Source organism: Symphalangus syndactylus, chromosome 6 (genome assembly GCF_028878055.3).
Source record: "Symphalangus syndactylus isolate Jambi chromosome 6, NHGRI_mSymSyn1-v2.1_pri, whole genome shotgun sequence".
NCBI classification, from domain to species: Eukaryota; Metazoa; Chordata; class Mammalia; order Primates; family Hylobatidae; genus Symphalangus; species Symphalangus syndactylus.
In genome coordinates, this window is record NC_072428.2 from 42765636 (window position 1) to 42785908 (window position 20273).

Sequence of the window (20273 nt, forward strand, 5' to 3'; positions counted from 1 at the left end):
TTAGATAGTTGATTCATTTGGAGTATATCCTTGTATGTGGTATGAGGTACGAATTCAGTTTCATGTTTTCCTGAATGTTTATTCAGTTGTTCCAATACCATTTATTAGTGTCTGTCTTTTCTCGATGACTTGAGCTATTGCTTTATCATATTATGTTTTAGGGCTCTGTTTCTGGGCCGTTAATTCTCTTCTATTGGTTGGTTTGTCTCTTCATGCACCACAGACTTTTAATTATTGAAATGAGCCTTAATTCAAAGATCTTTGAATATAAGACCATTCTTAATTTTATTAAAATGGAATGCTACCTATAGTACCAAGACACAAAGATGTGTAAAATGTTTCTTTGTGAGCAAGCGTTTTGTCTCAGGGCAAATTTTAGATTCTGTAAACTTTTCGGACAGTGCAAACGTAGAACATTTCCATTATCACACTGTTGTGATAATGGAAAGTCCTACTGAGCAGTGAGTGCTACAGTCTAGAACTTGAACCATATTTAATAGGGCCTTTACTAGCCTGTTGAATTGATGGCTGATAGACAAAAATCGGAAAGGAGTGGAAGGTAAGGGGAATAATGAATAGGTCAAAATGGAACAGCATAATAAAGGTTATATGAAAAAAACATAAAAAAGCATTATGGAAGGAAAAATATTGTTTAAAATATTGTCTGACTTTGTTTAAAGGGTGTTGCTTCTTAAGAGTTGACTGTAATCTCCTTTGATTTAGGCATCAGCTTCAGGAGCATTGCCTGTATTAATTGATATTATGTCAAGATGGTTTGCTTCAACTAAGGTGTTTCTGGATTTGAAGTCAACGCTTTTTGGTCATAGTAGAAAAGTAAAACGTTGTTATTTCTTTAGGATATTAAAAAATAGGCCTTTTGAGTTTTAAGAAGGTAGCCTATAACCTAAACAGTGTCTAGTTACTTACAATGCTAATCATGTAATGTAGGTACTTTGTAAATGCTTAAAATATGGAAAGATTTTCAAACATTTATTGAGCTGTTTGTGATGGGAAAGAAACAAATGAGTAACATTTTATTTATTGAAGCGTTAATGTGTTAATTAAGTCAGCAAAATTTCAATAGAAATTCTATAAAAGTGATAAAATCAATTAGCACAAAGATTTTATATCCAAATCACCTCTGGAACATCAAGGGTTGACTGAGCTGACTTTGGAAGTCTTAACATCTTGGTGAATTAGAGATCACCCTTTAAATGGACAACAGGGCTGGGCGCAGTGGCTCATGCCTATAATCCCAGCACTTTGGGAGCCCGAGGCAGGCAGATCACTTGAGGTCAGGAGTTTGAGACCAGTCTGAACAACATGGTGAAACCCTGTCTCTACTAAAAAGAATACAAAATTAGCCAGGCGTGGTGGCACACACCTGTAATCCCAGCTACTTCGGAGGCTGAGGAAGGAGAATTGCTTGAACCTGGGAGGCAGAAGTTGTAGTAAGCTGAGATTGCACCATTGCACCCCGGCCTGGATAACAAGAGCAAAACTCCGTCTCTAAATAAATAAATAATTAAATAAAAATAAATAAATAAACAACAGATCCTACTTTTAATGGAAATACCATGCAGTTTTATTAAATCTGTTTGTTAGAGTCTCCCTAGCAGACTCTTTTCAGGCATTTATCAAAATGCCTGAAAGGTGCTAAGTACTCAATAAATAAATTTTGAATGAAAGAATAAATCAATTTTATTTTATTTTTAAAAATCTTTTTAATTTTTAAATATTTATTTAATTTAATTTTTTATTTTTAGATCTGGGGGTCTCATTAGGTTGCCCAGGCTTGCCTTGAACCCTTGGGTTCAAGCAATCCTCCTGTCTCAGCCTACCAAGTAGGTGGGATTATAGGTGCATGCCACCGTACCTGGCCACTTTAATTTTATATGGTGAAATTAGATACATACAATTCAATTGGTTATAAAAATATCCTGAATAAAGTTCTCAGCTAAGCTTGTCTTAACTGTAACAAAGCAGAAAAGGACAAGCCTTAATAATTGAAAGGGCTTCTGTGAGATTTAAATAGGCACATCTTTGAGGAATGTTTTGGGGAAACTTAGGGCTTGTTTGGTAATAGCTTGAAAAATGTTTTCAGGGATGTGATCTTTTCTCTCTTTTATCCCCACTATCTTGATACGTATTTCCTGAGAGCATTAGAAATTGAATTGTTATAATTTTTGCTTATTTGAGAGTGAGATTCACATGATTGGTGCTCTTTGCAATAACTAAAACATGAGTACAGGTATATGACAGTATTCTTTTAAGACAAACAACTAAAAGTTAAAGACTGCTTGTAAATCTTTGTAATTCTTATTTCCTCTGCACTAGTAAATTATATTAACTGAAATGTCCTTCAGTTTCTTTCTTCTTCTTCTTTTTTTTTTGTTTTTGTTTTTGAGATGGAGTCTTGCTCTGTCGCCCAGGCTGGAGTGCAGTGGCGCGATCTTGGCTCACTGCAACCTCCACCTCCCAGGTTCAAGCGATTCTTCTGCCTCAGCCTCCTGAGTAGCTGGGATTACAGGCGCCTGCCAACACGCGCGGCTAATTTTTATATTTTTAGTAGAGATGGGGTTTCACCATGTTGATCAGGCTGGTCTTGAACTTCTGACCTCGTGATCCACCTGCCTCGGCCTCCCAAAGTGCTGGGATTACAGGCGTAAGCCACCGCGCCCAGCCTCTTTCTTCTTAATGTAGTTAACATTTTGTAAAAGCTTACATACAAATTGTGCTAGGCTGTGGGGACACAAACCTGAATCATACTTTGTTCTTGCCCTCAAGGATCTTATAGTCTAACGGAGGACATGTGGCAGAAATATATTCTATCAATGCATATATAGTGACTATATTTAAGCAATCCAAAAAAATTTACAAAACTGCACTTAAGCAGTAAAATTAAACAAGGAAGAAAATTTCTATAGCACCATCACCTCCAAACACTTTTTAATAAACCTTCCCCAATATTATCATTATGAAAATAATATGTAGAAAATTCAAATAGTATGAAGAGATACAACAAAAAGTAAGTCTCCTTATTCCAGCATTTTCTCAGAGGCAACTAGTTTTAGTTTTATGTGATATTTCTAGACATTTTATCTTAACATATACAAGCATGGATGAGTGTGAGTGTATGTGTATTTAATTTTTTAATTTTCTTTTTTCTGTTTTTTGTTTTTGTTTTTCTTGTGCATAAATATGGGGTTACATAATGCATATCTGTATCTTGCTTTTTAGCATAACAATGTATTTTGAAATATTTTCTGTATCAGTATCTATATATCTCATTTTTACTGGTTGCATGATATATTGTGCAGATTTTTAACCGATAAACTAGATGAACATTTAGATTGGTTCTAGATTTTTTCTAGGACAAATAGTACTGTATATCATGTCAGGGAGAGAAAGGAGATGTATTCATTGTGTGTATATGTGTGTATTAGTGTAGTGGTATGTATAATTAAACAAGGGCTGAGCAAAATCTTAAAACTTTTAGTCATGAATAACTAATAAAATATACACAAAATTTATATTAGGTTGCCTACTAAAGGGAGTAAGCATTGTGCCTAGCACTGTGTTATATAAGGTATCTTGTCTAACAGTTTGGTGGTTAAAATAATAATAGATTAAATAATGAGAATTGTGTTATTTTCTTCATTTCACATTTAATGAAATTGAGGTCTTGAATGTTAAGAAACTTTTACAAAGTTATACAGGTTTTTTTCTGATACTAAAACCTCTTCATTACCCACTATTGTGGCAGAAGTAGAAATGAAAACTCACCAATTTTCCTTATCAAAAGTTTATGTGTGTCGTTTGTGGCAGTGGAAGGATGGCTATTGATTAAATATGCTTGCTATGGTAATGAGACAGTGTGATTGGGGTTTTTGATCAAAAAGTGGTTTCATTATGCCTTGCTAATATATTTGATGCTGCTTTTAAGTATTAATTAAAATCATTGCTGATTTTTTCTTTTAAAATTTAAATGCAATAAACTTACTTCTTTCTGATATACAGTTCTGTCAGTTTTGATAAAAGCATACAGGTGTTTACCACTACCACAGTTAAGATACAGAATAGTTCATCACTCACCAAAATTACTTTGTGCTGTCCCTGTGTAATCACTTCAGCCTTAACTCCTGGCTGATCTGTTGTCTGTCTTTATATTGTCGTTCTATGAATGTCATAGAAATGAAATCATATGGTATGTAACCTTTGAGTCTGGCTTCTTTCACTTATCTAATGCTTTTAAGATTCATTCATGTTTTGTATGTATTCAATAACTTACCTACCTTTATTATTAGATACTGTCCCTCCTGTCTCTGAATCTCTTTTCAATTTTCTTCATTCTTTCTTGCTCTTTATTCTATGGATTGGGTAGTTTCTATTGATATGTTTTCCAAGTTCCCTGATGTTTTTTTTTGTTATCTCCATATGCCATTGTACCCATCTAATTTTTCATTCTAGTTGTTGTTCTTTTCAGCTAGAGCTGAATTTCCATTTCTTTTGATAGTTGCCACCTCTCTACTGAGATGCCCTTTGTGTCAGTCATCAAGACAGTGCTTTTCTTTTAGTTCTTTGTATAGACTTTTTCTTTAATTGTTTGAATATATTTATAATAGGTGCTTTGAAGTCTTTGTTTGCTAAATCTAACATCTGGGCCAACTTGGAGTCAGTTTCTGTTTTCTGCCTTTTACTGTTTTAATTGTTTGCATGTCTCATAATTTTTGGTTGAAACCTGGGCATTGTAATATTTTTATGAGGATTTGTTGTTGTTGTTTTGTTATTGTTTTAGAGAATGTTAGCTTGCCTGGATTGAAACTGCAAACTTGTTTCCCCTGAAGTGTATAGCAGCTGCCATCTGTGCTTATTTCTTACTTACAACTACTTACTTTTTTAGCTTGTTTTCCTGGGGGTCAGGGCAAAGGGAAGGCTTTCCTGCACCTGTAATTTGGTGGTCAGCCAAGAATTTGGGCAGAGATTGTACTCACATTTTGGAATTCACCCTCTCTGTGGGTTCTTTACTTCTGGGAATTCCCTCTTAATCTTTACCTGCTAGTGGTGGTCTTTGTCCTCTGATACCCTAACCAGTAAGGGATTCAGCTTTCTGCTGCTGGAGGTGTATACGGTTGGGGAATACATTCAGCTTAGAAAGCATCAAAATCATGTCTCATGCCATGCAGCTTTCAAGGGCAGAGTTCTCTATGGTCTCTGCCTGCTTTTTCTGCCAGGCTACCTGATGTCCCTCCCCTATCTCCCGTACATGTGTATTTTAGCTATCAGCCAGGGATTCGAGCAGAGTTTATGCTCAGATTTTGGGCCTGCACTTTTCTTTGTTTCTTTCACTTCTACTACGTCTACCTGAAATTTCAGCTCTGAGGTTTTCTCTGCCACTTTGAGCTGTGTGGCTGCCTGGTTTCCTTCACCATATTTGTGAGTGATGGGGAGGCCACTCAGCAAAAAAACTTCAAACTGAACTCGTGATTCTGTTGCTTCTAGTTGTAGTTTTTCAAGAGTAAGCTCTTCTTTCACTACTGTCTGCTTTTGGACACTTTCCAGTGCTTTTAAATAGTTGTTCTTTATAGTGTACCCAGATTTAAATAATTGCTTTCTGTTGGAGGTGTGCATGATCACTTCACCTGGCTGTGTTTGCAAGAAGTTTCTTTCCGTCTGTCTGATCTCCTTTTCTTTTAAAAGTTGCTTCCACCTGTTCTTTGTCCTACATTATTATCTGTGATAGTTTGCAATCCCTCAAGCTCTTTCAGTTCTTGATGTTGCTAAAAATGACTGTTCAGTTCTGTCAATTAATTTTTGGATTTACGTTACACTCCATGGGAGAATTTAGAGTAGATTAGCAATCAAGAGGAAATTATAAACATTTTCGTGGTGGTTATATCCATATCATACAGTCTCTCTTTTATTCCTAAGGATAGAAGCTCATCAAGTGATCTTTAAGTTTCTTGTCCTTAGAATTCTTCCTCCATGTAGGCCCCTCTGAAGGCCTTCTTTGTAGTCAGTACAAAATTAACTTTGTGAACATTCAGGTATTTGCTCTTTTGTCTGCCAGTATCAAGTGATTAATTTGCTCTTTGGGGCTATCTCTCCTCCTTTTGGTCCTTTCCACATAGAGAATGTTATCTTAGGACATTTAACTGACTCAGGTGTCGTCTTGGCTTCCTCCTGGTCAGTCTTTACCATCCATATATTTGGATATTTGGACTTCTGTAGTTGAAGGCAACCCTTGTCATCTGATTCTGGGATCACTATGTAATTCTATCCTCTTCATTATTCTCCATCTCTTATCTATCAGGTCTTTCTAGTAATGGTTGCTCTTGAAATATTTTGTCTGCAAAGTTTGAGAGATAAAAATAATTTGACATTAACAGAAAAGCTGTTGTGTAATGACACTATTTAGAATGTGCTATGGTTTAACTGTGTCCCCAAAAATCCATGTGTTGGAAACTTTATCCTCATTGTAAAAGTGCTGCGAAGGGCCTAATAAATGTTGATTGGATCATGAGGGTGGAGCCCTAATAAATGGATTAATGTAGTTAATTTCAGGAGTTGGTCAGTTATCAAGAGAGCTGGTTATTATAAAAGTGAGCCCAGCCCTTCGTGCTTTCTTTCACCCAAGTTCTCTTGCCTTTCTACCTTCTGTCATAGATGACACAGCATGTAGGCCTTTGCCTCATGCTGGTGACATGCTTTTGGACTTTCCAGCCTCCAGAACCATGAGCTAAATAAATTCCTGTTCATTATAAACTACCCAGTGTCAGATACTCTGTTACAGCAACAGAAAATGGACTAAGAGTAAGATTTTTAATAGGATGGATGAAGCCACAAGATGGCTGAGGTTTAAAAGGCACATTGTTGGTAATAAGCAAAAATATCAATTCTTTTTTTTTTCCCTTTAAACTCTTTTGGACTTGAAAAAAGTACCAATTTTTATATACCTTGCTTGGTACGTTGGAAATAACATGGGCTTTTTGTTAGACTGGGGTTTTAATCTTATCTCTTAAGATTTCCTCATATATGAAACAGGATAATAATATAGAGTTGTTTTAAGGTTTAAATAGGAGAAAATATATAAACTTCCTAGAACATCGATAGTGAAAATAGAATAAGTGGTCTCCATACACTGTGCATTGTCTTTGTTTTGTTTTGTTTTGTTCTTCCATGTATCATTACCATTAATTGATACTATCTGGAAATAGTGTCCCAAGGAGCAATTATTTATTTTGTTACTGTAGTCTTCAAGATTCTGTCTATCCCCCAACCCCCACCTCCTGTTTAGACAGAATGTCCAAGAGAAGGGGAAGTAATTGCATCATCTTTTTCTCAGTTAACTTTTGGCAGTCTCCTGAATGCCTGCCCCTAGCCAACAGGCCCAGTGGTTCCAGCCTCTGTACAGATGAGTTCTAGATTATTTTGAATTTAAATTTATTTCTATTATGCCTAAACGTAGTAATGAATAGTGATGTATTTTCCAGGAATTTTGTTTTCAGTTGTCTGGTAATTATTTTTTGATGATTACAAGATCCAAACAACAATAAACTTTAGTTTGTCTAGACATTGGGGATTCAAGTGCCAGATTCTGAAGGACGTTTTTATAGTAAGGAGTTTAGATATAGGAAATGAGGAGCCATTCAGTTTTTAGGCAGGCCGTTCTGATTACAGCAAAGCCAGTATGGAATTGAATGGTGGTAAGGAGGTCAGCCAACATTTTTACTGATAGATGATAAGGACTTAAATAAAGGCAGCACTCATATGAATGAAAGGGAGAGAAGGAGTCAAAAGAAGATTCTAAAGTAGACTTGGTGTGAGGAAATGAAAAAGAAGTCAAGGATGACTTCAAAGTTTTTAGCTCGATGAATAGAAATGACATTAATTGATGTGAGATGCCAAGATGAGACTGACTGTTGAAGTTGGGCTGCCAATTAAATAATTCAGATAGTAATAATGCAAACATAGATTCTATGTAGTGTATAAATCCTGATGTTTGCAAGGGTTCGGTCCTCATTTTGTTTGCTGTCTCTCTCAACCCAGCAAGTAGAGAAGAGAGGAAGATGGAATCCTAATAAACACCAAGATTTAATGAGGGTGAAGGATGAGGCAACAGTAGAACTTGAATAGAAGTGCTACAGGTGGGAGGGAGATGCAGGATATGGAATCATGAGAGGTGTCTTTTTTCCCCTTTCTGAGTTTTTTGAGTACAGGAATAATGTCTAACTTACTTCAGCACCTTGCATATTGGCATATTGTAGTAAATGCTTGTAAGTGCTTGACTGACTGACTGAATGAATGAATGAATGAAATCAGACAAATACATGGTCACTGAGAATAGCACAGAGGATGGTTAAAACTGAAGAGATTATCAGATATTACAAAATAGTATATAATATGTGCCAGTGGCCTTTCAACCATTTACAGTTATAACTTAGCTTATTGATAAAATTTAAAAACGCTAGCATTTTTGTGTGTTTTACACGAACATAAAACACATTATGTTTGTGTAGGCAAACATAGGCATAGTTTTTCCAAACATCTCAATTTGAATTCCACTTATTTTTTAGTGTGCTTGTAACCCTATGACTACTGGGAGTGAGGGCTGGGGAAAAATCTTTCACGTGGTAATACCTAAGTTTTATTGACGAATGAAATGTGAATATGATTTTTCAGCTGATTTTTGAGCACCTTTATCTGAACATTCATTACTTTCTTATGGCTTGCTGTGAAATACATGCTGATTACTTTAAATAGGATTGATTAGGAAAACATATGGGTATTTCGCTCCTGCCACCTGTTTACCATCCAGTGTAATAGTGGTAGAAAATCTGAATCTGAATTTGCCTTGCTTATCTATTCCTTGTAGTTAGCTTTTTGGTCGCTGCCACCCATGGTTTAGGATCATTCTTCCCTCAGTGGACATCTGTGGCTATCCTATTCAGAAGAGTATCTGATAGTTAAGGAAAAGGAAGAGATAAAATGCTCTTCAAAGATATGTTAGTCTGTATTCCCAGATATTCTGGAGGCTGAAGTGGGAGGATCACTTGAGCTCAGGAGTTGGAGACTGCAGTGAGTTATGATTGCACCATTGTACTGCACTCTGGATGACAGATTGAGACTCTGTCTCGAAAGAAACGGCTGGGTGCCCTGGCTCATGCCTGTAATCCTACCACTTTGGAAGGCTGAGGTGGGAGGATCACTTGAGGCCTAGAGTTCAAAGAAAGAGAGAAAGAAAAAGAAAAAGAAGAGGAGAGAGAAAGAGCAAGAAGAAAGAAAAGAAAGAAAGGTTAATCTCTGAAATAGTTTATACTTGAGGATATGTAGAGTAAGGAAACAGTGTTCTAAATCTCATTCTACAGAATCTGCCAAATCTCTACATCTTTATTTTCTCACATTGTTTCTTTCTACTTTTTTTTTTTTTCTTTTTTTTTTTTTTTTATTATACTTTAGGGTTTTAGGGTACATGTGCACAATGTGCAGGTTTGTTACATATGTATCCATGTGCCATGTTGATTTCCTGCACCCATTAACTCGTCATTTAGCATTAGGTGTATCTCCTAATGCTGTCCCTCCCCCCTCCCCCCACCCCACAACAGTCCCCGGAGCGTGATGTTCCCCTTCCTGTGTCCATGAGTTCTCATTGTTCAATTCCCACCTATGAGTGAGAACATGCGGTGTTTGGTTTTCTGTCCTTGCGATAGTTTACTGAGAATGATGTTTTCCAGTTTCATCCATGTCCCTACAAAGGACACGAACTCATCATTTTTTATGGCTGCATAGTATTCCATGGTGTATATGTGCCACATTTTCTTAATCCAGTCTGTCGTTGTTGGACATTTGGGTTGGTTCCAACTCTTTGCTATTGTGAATAGTGCCGCAATGAACATACGCGTGCATGTGTCTTTATAGCAGCATGATTTATAGTCCTTTGGGTATATACCCAGTAATGGGATGGCTGGGTCAAATGGTATTTCTAGTTCTAGATCCCTGAGGAATCGCCACACTGACTTCCACAATGGTTGAACTAGTTTACAGTCCCACCAACAGTGTAAAAGTGTTCCTATTTCTCCACATCCTCTCCAGCACCTGTTGTTTCCTAATTTTTTTTTTTTTTTTTTTTTTGAGACGGAGTCTCGCTCTGTCGCCCAGGCTGGAGTGCAGTGGCGCAATCTCGGCTCACTGCAATTTCTGCCTCCCGGGTTCACGCCATTCTCCTGCCTCAGCCTCTCCGAGTAGCTGGGACTACAGGCGCCCGCCATCACGCCCGGCTAATTTTTTTCTATTTTTAGTAGAGACGGGGTTTCACCGTGGTCTCGATCTCCTGACCTCGTGATCCACCCGCCTCGGCCTCCCAAAGTGCTGGGACTACAAGCGTGAGCCACCGCGCCCGGCCTGTTTCCTGATTTTTTAATGATGGCCATTCTAACTGGTGTGAGATGGTATCTCACTGTGGTTTTGATTTGCATTTCTCTGATGGCCAATGATGAGGAGCATTTCTTCATGTGTTTTTTGGCTGCATAAATGTCTTCTTTTGAGAAGTGTCTGTTCATGTCCTCTGCCCACTTTTTGATGGGGTTGTTTGTTTTTTTCTTGTAAATTTGTTTGAGTTCATTGTAGATTCTGGATATTAGCCCTTTGTCAGATGAGTAGGTTGCAAAAATTTTCTCCCATTGTGTAGGTTGCCTGTTCACTTTGATGATAGTTAATGAATCCAGGAGCTGGTTTTTTGAAAAGATCAACAAAATTGATGGACCGCTAGCAAGACTAATAAAGAAGAAAAGAGAGAAGAATCAAATAGATGCAATAAAAAACGAAAAAGGGGATATCACCACCGATCCCACAGAAATACAATCTACCATCAGAGAATACTACAAACACCTCTATGCAAATAAACTAGAAAATCTAGAAGAAATGGATAAATTCCTCGACAAATACACCCTCCCAAGACTAAACCAGGAAGAAGTTGAATCTCTGAATAGACCAATAACAGGTTCTGAAATTGTGGCAATAATCAATAGCTTACCAACCAAAAAGAGTCCAGGACCTGATGGATTCACAGCTGAATTCTACCAGAGGTACAAGGAGGAACTGGTACCATTCGTTCTGAAACTATTCCAATCGATAGAAAAAGAGGGAATCCTCCCTAACACATTTTATGAAGCCAGCATCGTCCTGATACCAAAACCTGGCAGAGACATAACCAAAAAAGAGAATTTCAGACCAATATCCTTGATGAACATTGATGCAAAAATCCTCAATAAAATACTGGCAAAGCGAATCCAGCAGCACATCAAAAAGCTTATCCACCATGATCAAGTGGGCTTCATCCCTGGGATGCAAGGCTGGTTCCACATACGCAAATCAATACATGTAATCCAGCATATAAACAGAACCAAAGACAAAAACCACATGATTATCTCAATAGATGCAGAAAAGGCCTTTGACAAAATTCAACAACCCTTCATGCTAAAAACTCTCAATAAATTAGGTATTGATGGGACGTATCTCAAAATAATAAGAGCTATCTACAACAAACCCACAGCCAATATCATACTGAATGGGCAAAAACTGGAAGCATTCCCTCTGAAAACGGGCACAAGACAGGGATGCCCTCTCTCACCGCTCCTATTCAACATAGTGCTGGAAGTTCTGGCCAGAGCAATCAAGCAGGAGAAGGAAATAAAGGGTATTCAATTAGGAAAAGAGGAAGTCAAATTGTCCCTGTTTGCAGATGACATGATTGTATATCTAGAAAACCCCATTGTCTCAGCCCAAAATCTCCTTAAGCTGATTAGCAACTTCAGCAAAGTCTCAGGATACAAAATTAATGTACAAAAATCACAAGCATTCTTGTACACCAATAACAGACAAACAGAGAGCCAAATCATGAGTGAACTCCCATTCACAATTGCTTCAAAGAGAATAAAATACCTAGGAATCCAACTTACAAGGGATGTGAAGGACCTCTTCAAGGAGAACTACAAACCACTGCTCAATGAAATAAAAGAGGATACAAACAAATGGAAGAACATTCCATGCTCATGGGTTGGAAGAATCAATATCGTGAAAATGGCCATACTGCCCAAGGTAATTTATAGATTCAATGCCATCCCCATCAAGCTACCAATGACTTTCTTCACAGAATTGGAAAAAACTACTTTAAAGTTCATATGGAACCAAAAAAGAGCCCGCATCGCCAAGTCAGTCCTAAGCCAAAAGAACAAAGCTGGAGGCATCACGCTACCTGACTTTAAACTATACTACAAGGCTACAGTAACCAAAACAGCATGGTACTGGTACCACAACAGAGACATAGATCAATGGAACAGAATAGAGCCCTCAGAAATGATGCCACATAGCTACAACTATCTGATCTTTGACAAACCTGACAAAAACAAGAAATGGGGAAAGGATTCCCTATTTAATAAATGGTGCTGGGAAAACTGGCTAGCCATATGTAGAAAGCTGCAACTGGATCCCTTCCTTACACCTTATACAAAAATTAATTCAAGATGGATTAAAGACTTATATGTTAGACCTAAAACCATTAAAATCCTACAAGAAAACCTAGGCAATACCATTCAGGACATAGGCGTGGGCAAGGACTTCATGTCTAAAACACCAAAAGCAATGGCAACAAAAGCCAAAATCAACAAATGGGATCTCATTAAACTAAAGAGCTTCTGCACAGCAAAAGAAACTATCTTTCTACTATCTTTATACCTTTTGCATCTCTTTTGGTGACTACTTGTTTTTCTGACTTTCTCCTTTGTTTCTCCGATTTGTTCATTCTCCCCGTTTTCTTCTCTTTGACCTGATCTCTTCAGTACAGATAACTAGTCATAAAGTAAAATTGAGATTTTTAAAAGTTTTTTGTAATGAATACATTTTTATTTTTATAATCTAAAATTCAGATGACATTGGCATATTTTTATGTTTAAAATAATTCATGGTTTTTATAGTCATCTAATACCTGATTGATTGATGATACAGTCATTCTTAAGGAAATAACAAATAGGAAATAGCCTTCCTTTTCCAGGAGCATTCAGCAAATAAACTATGTGGCATTTGCTCAGGAATTTGTATCAGTCATAGATTCAAAGGAAGAATTTGAATCAGCAGTTCTTCCTTTCCCCCTCTTTTATTTTTATTTCACTCATGGATCTACCTATTTATATATTTATTATATTAAATGCTCATTTATTATAAAATTTTCAGCTGTTTTTAGAAAGAAGGTACTATGAGAAAAAATTATAGTAAAATGGTTTCTCTAAAATGAAAATGTATCTTCTACTGATTTTTGATATGAACACAATTTTAATGAGTTTATCTTTGGCATTCCTTGTGAACTTGTACTGCAATACTGCGTTAAACTCAGGAAAGTATAGTGTTTTCCCAGTTTTGGAATTTCCCTTTGACTTTTATGTACTCTACCTCACCTCCCACCATCAAATCCAGTTTGGAAAAGTATATAGAAGGTATACAGGAGTGGGTGTTAGGAAACCTGAGTTCCAGTCCAAATTGTATAGCTTTGTTTAAATTGTTTATCTTCATTTGGTCTCTTTTGGTGTCTGCAGTTTCTGAAAGTCAAATCATCTATTTCCAAACAAATACTTTAGTCTCAGCATTTTTCAAGGTCAAGATTTTATTCTATATAGTGAATTATCATTGTTCTTTATAATACCATTTAGCAGCATTTTGACCTTTGGCAAAGTTACTAGAATTCTGAGGCTTTCTATTCTGTATATGGTGATCATAATGCCTACCTTGCAAGGTGATTGTGAAGATTAAATTGGATAGTGAATGTGGTTTAAAAGTGTTTAGCTCAGATATTCTGTAAAGCTGTTGTTAAGTGAGTTTCCTTATCATTTCATTTGACTAGAGTAGAAATAGCAGTTACAAGCCTCACATGTGAAAAGGCATAAAGTATATGAATTGCACTGATAAAACATTCTTATGGTTATTGCACTATAAGGAAACATCAGAATGCTTACATACAGTTATTTTTGAGTAAAAATTAAATTTCTATTCAGAGTTTTTAACTTCTTTAAAGAAATAATCATTAAAGAAATAATAACATTGGTTATTTGGTTTTACTACATGCTTTCCTAAGCATTTTAAACTTTTAGTAATTAGGAAATGTGTTCCAAGTGAAATTTTGTCTAAAAGAATCATTCTGTGGAATTGTTTTTGCCTTTTTGGTACCATAATGATATTTGGATACATGAAGTACCTATACAGCAGTTGTTTAAGTATATTTACTAAATATAAATAGCACATTATTAAACTGTTACATAGTGGTAGGAGATTTAATAGACAAATCAAATGAAAAGTACCTAAGAGGACCTCTGGTGTTTATTTTAATTTGATTTGTGGCATTTGTATGGTTAGTATTTTATAATCTATTCATCACTTTAAAAATATGTTACAATAATATCAAGTCTGTACAATTTTATGACTATTTTATTCTGCGTGGAATAGATTTAAAGGTCAACACTGCTCTTTTATGTAGGTTATGGGTGCTACATGTGTGCTTTCAGAGCAGTAGTGTGAGGAAGCTTGGAGTGGGATGGCAGGACGGCCTCATCCCTATGACAGTAACTCCAGTGATCCAGAGAATTGGGATCGGAAATTGCATAGTAGACCTCGTAAACTTTGTAAACATTCAAGGTAGGTAGAAAATATGTATTTCGCATATGAAAGCTCTGCTAAAACTGATTGTAAAGAATACTACTGCATTTGGTTGTGGCAATTCCTGTCAGAGAATGGGGGCTGTTTTACAAAACATTGTGAATGTTTATCTGTCTCCATAGATAACCTTTTGGAGAAACATTTCTTTTTAATTTTTTAATATTTGTATTTGAATATTTATTTCTGTCTCTAAAGATGGTGAAAATCTCCCTAGTTGACCCCATGAATAAATGCTATAATTTACTTAATTGGGGACTCTCACATGACAGGTTAGTTCCTTCTATTTAAAACTCTCTAATAGGAATTTATTTTGTGCTTTAAATACATTGTATACCTTACACAGGATAATATATAGATTTATGTCCTTGTTTGCTTCATACGTTTTTAACTATCTGAGTTTATATTGTGTTGTCATCCTTCTCATTAATGAGAAAAATTAATCTTTCTGGAAAGACTCTACTGGTTTATTTAAAGTTTGCTGCATGAAATAAAATTCGTTTCAAGTTTCAGCCCGTCTATTATTTTTAAAACTTTCATTTTCTGCTGTGTAACTTAATGAGGAATACCTCATTGTAGACACTTTGATCTGAAATTTTAAGATGTTAATTGACAACTCAGAAACCTCACATATTACAGGTATGTAAGCATGTTTTCATAAAGCAAAATCTTCTATGAATATTACTTAGGGGATATTATTGAGCATTTAACTTACTTGAATATATAAATTTCTCCTTACCACTGATAACAAATACCAGCTTTCTTGAAAAAAAAAAAAAAAAGCCATAATATTGTAATAATGAAATCGTTTTTGTGATTTTAAAGAAATAGTTCAGGTACTTTATATACTATAGCTAGAAAATTTGAGTGTTTGGTACTTCTTAAGTCTCTTGATAATATGTTCACCTTTATTGTGGACTTTTAATGTGATGAGGTCTAAAATGTTAATATTAAGTTAACTTTTTAATTATTTATAAGTCCATGCCAAATGGTATGAGTGTTTTTTGGTTTTTTATGTTTGTTCATTCTGTGTGTGTGTGTGTGTGTCAGCATCCAAACTGGGTTTTGTTCTTTTCCTCTATTTCATGGATATTATTTTGTCATTTAGATTAAAGATATGTTGGTTTTGCCAGGTGTTCATGCCTGTAATCCCAACACTTTGGGAGGCCGAGGCAGGCAGATCACTTGAGGTCAGGAGTTTGAGACCAGCCTGGCCAACATGACAAAACCCTGTCTGTACTAAAAATACAAAAATTAGCCGGGAATGATGGCATGCACCTGTAATTCCAGCTGCTTGGGAGGCTGAGGCACGAGAATTCCTTGAACCTGGTAGGTGGAGGTTACAGTAGGCCACTGCATTCCAGCCTGGGTGACAGAGTGAGACTGTGTCTCAAAAAAAAAAAAAAAGTATTGGTTTTATCACATTAAATATGGGGCTGTATTTCTATCTACTATGTTATATATATGTGTATTTTTTAAGTGAATTATATAGTATTCATCCTAGTTCTTACTGTTTTGCTGCTGAAAAACAGATTGCTGAGGTATAATACTGCATTATATAATGAAGAGGTGACAAGGGAGAAAATAAGCCATTATTTTATAAAAGCTACATACATACAGTGGGAAAAATTTATAAAAATGAACAGTACATTTTTCATTATTGTTGTTTCATTGTCAGTAACAAATACCAAAGCTCTTCTTGATAGCTGTAACATCAGTAACTTTTTAGTCTGTTTTTATTCTTTCTTTTTTTTGAAATGGGTTCTCACTCTGTCAGTCAGGCTGGAGTGCAGTGGCACTATCTCAACTTACTGCAACCTCTGCTTCCTAGGCTTAAGCAATCCTCCCTCCTCAGCCTCTGGAGTACCTAGGACTACAGGCATGCACCACCACCACCACACCCAGCTAATTGGAGCTATTTTTGGGTAGACTGCAGCAGTATTTAGGGTTATTTGGGTGAAAAACATTAAAGTAAAATAGAAAATAAATACCAGTGAATTGGTTATTTTTTAATGCAAAGACTATGAAGTCCTTTAAATGAGTTATTTTAGCCTCATTCATGGAAAATCTGCCCAAGGAAGAACTTTTAGAGACCTCCTGTCCCATATGCTTAGGAACATATAACTTAAGACAATTGAAAAGTATGATTTGACTTTTTAAAAGTGTTACTTTTTGAATTGATAGTAAATTAATTGGCTGAGAGGTTTTAAAAAGTAATAGCAAGTATTAATGAGAACTTGCCTTCAGTTCAGGAGAGATTCAAAAGTGCACTGTTATGGAATAGTTTAGTATCCACGCATGGAACTATTAGAGGACAATAAGGCACTTAAACTATGGTAATGAGTTATAAAATAAGAGTTCAGAGAAAGAATCATTATCAGCTTGAGTAGGTGAAAATAAAACTTGAGCTAATCCTGGATGATTAGAGTATTAGGTAGATGGAGGACATTTCTGGCATGGATCTTCAGATTACCTTGACTGGATCTGAAGGTGGAGCTCTGTGGATAGTATTATTGTTCCCATTTGGCAAATGAAAAAAAACGAAGTGAGTAAACTTGCCCAGGACCATCCAACTTGTAAATAGCAGAGCTGGGATTTATAAACAAGTTTCTCATTGTTCTCTTTTTCAAATTTTAAATAATTTATTATGGTATATTTTAAATACATGCAAAATAGAACAGATATAATGAACCCCTGGTATTCATCACCCAGCTTCAAGTTACCAACTCATGGCTGATTTTGTTCCATCATGCCTCTCCTACTCTCATTCCTTTTTTGAATATTGTGTATTTTATTAGGTATGTTTGAGTAAAAGAAAACAAGACTAAACACTGGCTGACGTTAGGGGCTTATTTTTCTTTTATATAAGAAATCCAGAGATAGGCAATGGCAGATGGATGTTCAGTGGCTTAAGGATGTTAGGGTCAAAAATCTCTTATTTTCTTGGCTTTCCTCTCATTATCACAAGGTAGATATTGTAGTTCCAGATATCATTTTCACTTTCTAGACAAGAAGGAAAAAGGGTACAATGGAAAAGGGCTTCATTTATATCAAGAAATTAAATTTCTCAGAAATTTCCAGCAGATATCTGCTTATAAACCAGTCATTGGCTAGAATCATGTCATATGGCCATCTCTGGATCAGGGAGACTGAGAAATATGGTTTTTAAATTGGGCACATTGTCACTTTGAACAGTTGGGGATTTAAATCTATAAACGTAAGGAAATAAGCATACTTTATTGTTTAGTTTTTCTAGATAATCTAAATTTTGTCTTGTTGAAATTTGTGTTTTGTTTTGTTCTATTTGTGTTTTGGAATAGCCTGACTTTTTCTAGTCTTGTACTTTTGATTTTTTTCCCCCACTTTTTCTTGCTGGCTAGGATAAAAATAAATTTTTTGATTTATAAAAGTAACAGCAACAGTTACTATCTAATGTGTATTTACCATTAAGGTTTGAGAGTTTGAGAGCATTGCCTTATGGTTGCTGTTCCATCTAAACAACTTTAGGTACTTTAAAAAATCATTTAATTATTATATTTTATTTCTGATCATTTTCCTTCTTTTTTCAAAAGATTAAAAAATTTTAAAAATTGGCACATAATTGTGTATATTTATGGGGTACATAGTGATATGATATGTGTATCATACAGTGATCATATCAGAGTAAGTAGCATGTCCATCATCTCAAATATTTATCTTTTTTTGTGTGTTGGGAATATTCAGTAAAAGGTGCTTTCTTTTTTAAACTTTCTTTTGAATGTAGATATATATCTCTTTTAAAAATTTGTTTACAGTTAGAGAAACTAGTCTGAACATGGATGGACGTTTAGGGTGACTATGATCTCTCAGCAGGTCTGTATGATTGAATTTGTTTAAAATTTACTGAATTGGTTTAAAATTAGTTTAAAATTATTGAATTTGTTTATAAGTTGCTCAACTTGTTTCTGGGTGAGTAGTTGTATAGTTATATGTAGAGTTGCATAGTTATATACTTGTATGATATCTATATAGAACAGTATGGTAGCCTGCTGAAGATGTTAAAGATCATTTCAGTTGAAATGTATTTGGCCTGAATTTGTGACAACTTCTTTTTAAATTATGAATTAGAGGAGCTTTTGCTACTTAAAAAAGAAAAAGAAAAGCACTTTTTCTGTATAAGAAGGTTAAAATGTCTAGATAGATGATACACTAAAAGCACTTAAATATTTGAATTGGGTGGAATATGACCATATAAAACTCAGGTCTGCAGTCCACTCAGGTTACTGAAGATAAATGCATCGTACATTCAGTGTAGACTATGCCGCAAGGTTTCATTCCCACATGGAAGTACGCATGCTCGTTTCTCCTGAGACTGCATAAAGTCTGAACGTTCCAGTTTCTCTTTTAAGTCACTTCATAGCCCTAGCAGCAGTTTAGAAATGCAAAAGTTTGGTTGCTTTAAAGGATAGTTCTTGAGTGGGTTCTTAATTAAGTACAATAATATTTTCTCTTTGATTTTAAAGAGCTTTACTGCCCAGAATGGATACACAATAAAATATTGAAAGGAAAAAGAAAGTTAGCTGTATCCTAGTTTTCTAAACCCTGGCAAGCTGGCAGAGCTAGAATTAGCTTTACAGATGGCATTTGGCAACATATCTACATATCTCTAAGCCCTCAACTCTTGCGTTTTGTTATGCCTGTCTATCAATTACAATATCCAATCACTGCCCAGAGATGGAGAAATGGGACGATCACAGCTCACACGATGCTGTTTTGTTAGAAACGTCAGTGCTGCACAACCCACGGCTGAGTCAGTGTCTGTGAGAAAATAAACTGAATTAATATGTAGAGGGGGTTGTATCTCTGAACATTTAAAGCCTAAATATTGCAACAGCATTATTACACAGTAGAGGGAGGAAGCTAAAGGAAGTCTATGGACAGGTGAGGTAGGGGGAGACTGGGGAATTTTCTGATTGTTCAGAGGAATCTTGAAGATGATGGAAATATCAGATGTGCTAAAGTTTCCTAGTAATGCCCAAGGATGCTGACCTGGCTTTCAGTGCTTCATTGTTTGAAAGAGCAGAGTCCCTTTATACTCTGATTTCAAAATTTTTTTCTTGTTTTTGTGTGTCTACCTTGGCATATACTAAAGGAAGGTGTGTATTCATTTATTACATGATATCTCTGGGTTATAATTATTTACATATATGAATATGAAAGATTGAGAGGGATATGTGTGACCTTTGTTTCATTATGATCATTTACATGACTAAAGATAAAGATCATATGTCTGATTTTCAGTTTAATGGCAAGTTACTTAAAATAAATGAAATATGTTTTTATTGTTTTCGTGGGTTTGATGCTTTGTGTTTTATTTCAAGTAACTTGAGAATGCATTGTGTTTGGTATTGTTTTTTATGAATATCATTAAAAATTTAAGGAGAGAGTAATTTTGAAATAATATTTTTAATTTATTTGAAAATAAAATTCAAGATAAATGAAATAATTGAAATTTTCTAAAGAAGGAATTGGATATATTTTTACATCTGGATGAACTAAGGATTAACTGAACCATTTATATACAGTATTTTACAGAA

The 20273-nt window shown here is 35.5% G+C and overlaps 1 protein-coding gene across 9 annotated transcripts in view; it reads left to right on the forward strand.

The window, feature by feature from the left end:
- The window catches only part of BTBD10 (BTB domain containing 10), an 81554-nt gene that overhangs the window by 10874 nt on the left and 50407 nt on the right, over positions 1-20273 (forward strand). For 4 of the 9 annotated variants that reach the window (XM_055282381.2, XM_055282382.2, XM_063641977.1 and 1 more), the window contains exon 2: positions 14522-14679. The exons of 4 other annotated variants lie outside the window; for them this stretch is intronic. In XM_055282381.2, coding sequence (XP_055138356.1) covers positions 14579-14679 — 101 coding nt within the window. In that variant the 5' untranslated portion in view covers positions 14522-14578. Of the gene's footprint in view, positions 1-14521; positions 14680-16692; positions 19833-20273 lie in introns of those variants that run through there. One more of the 9 variants, XM_055282380.2, reaches the window with a different exon arrangement.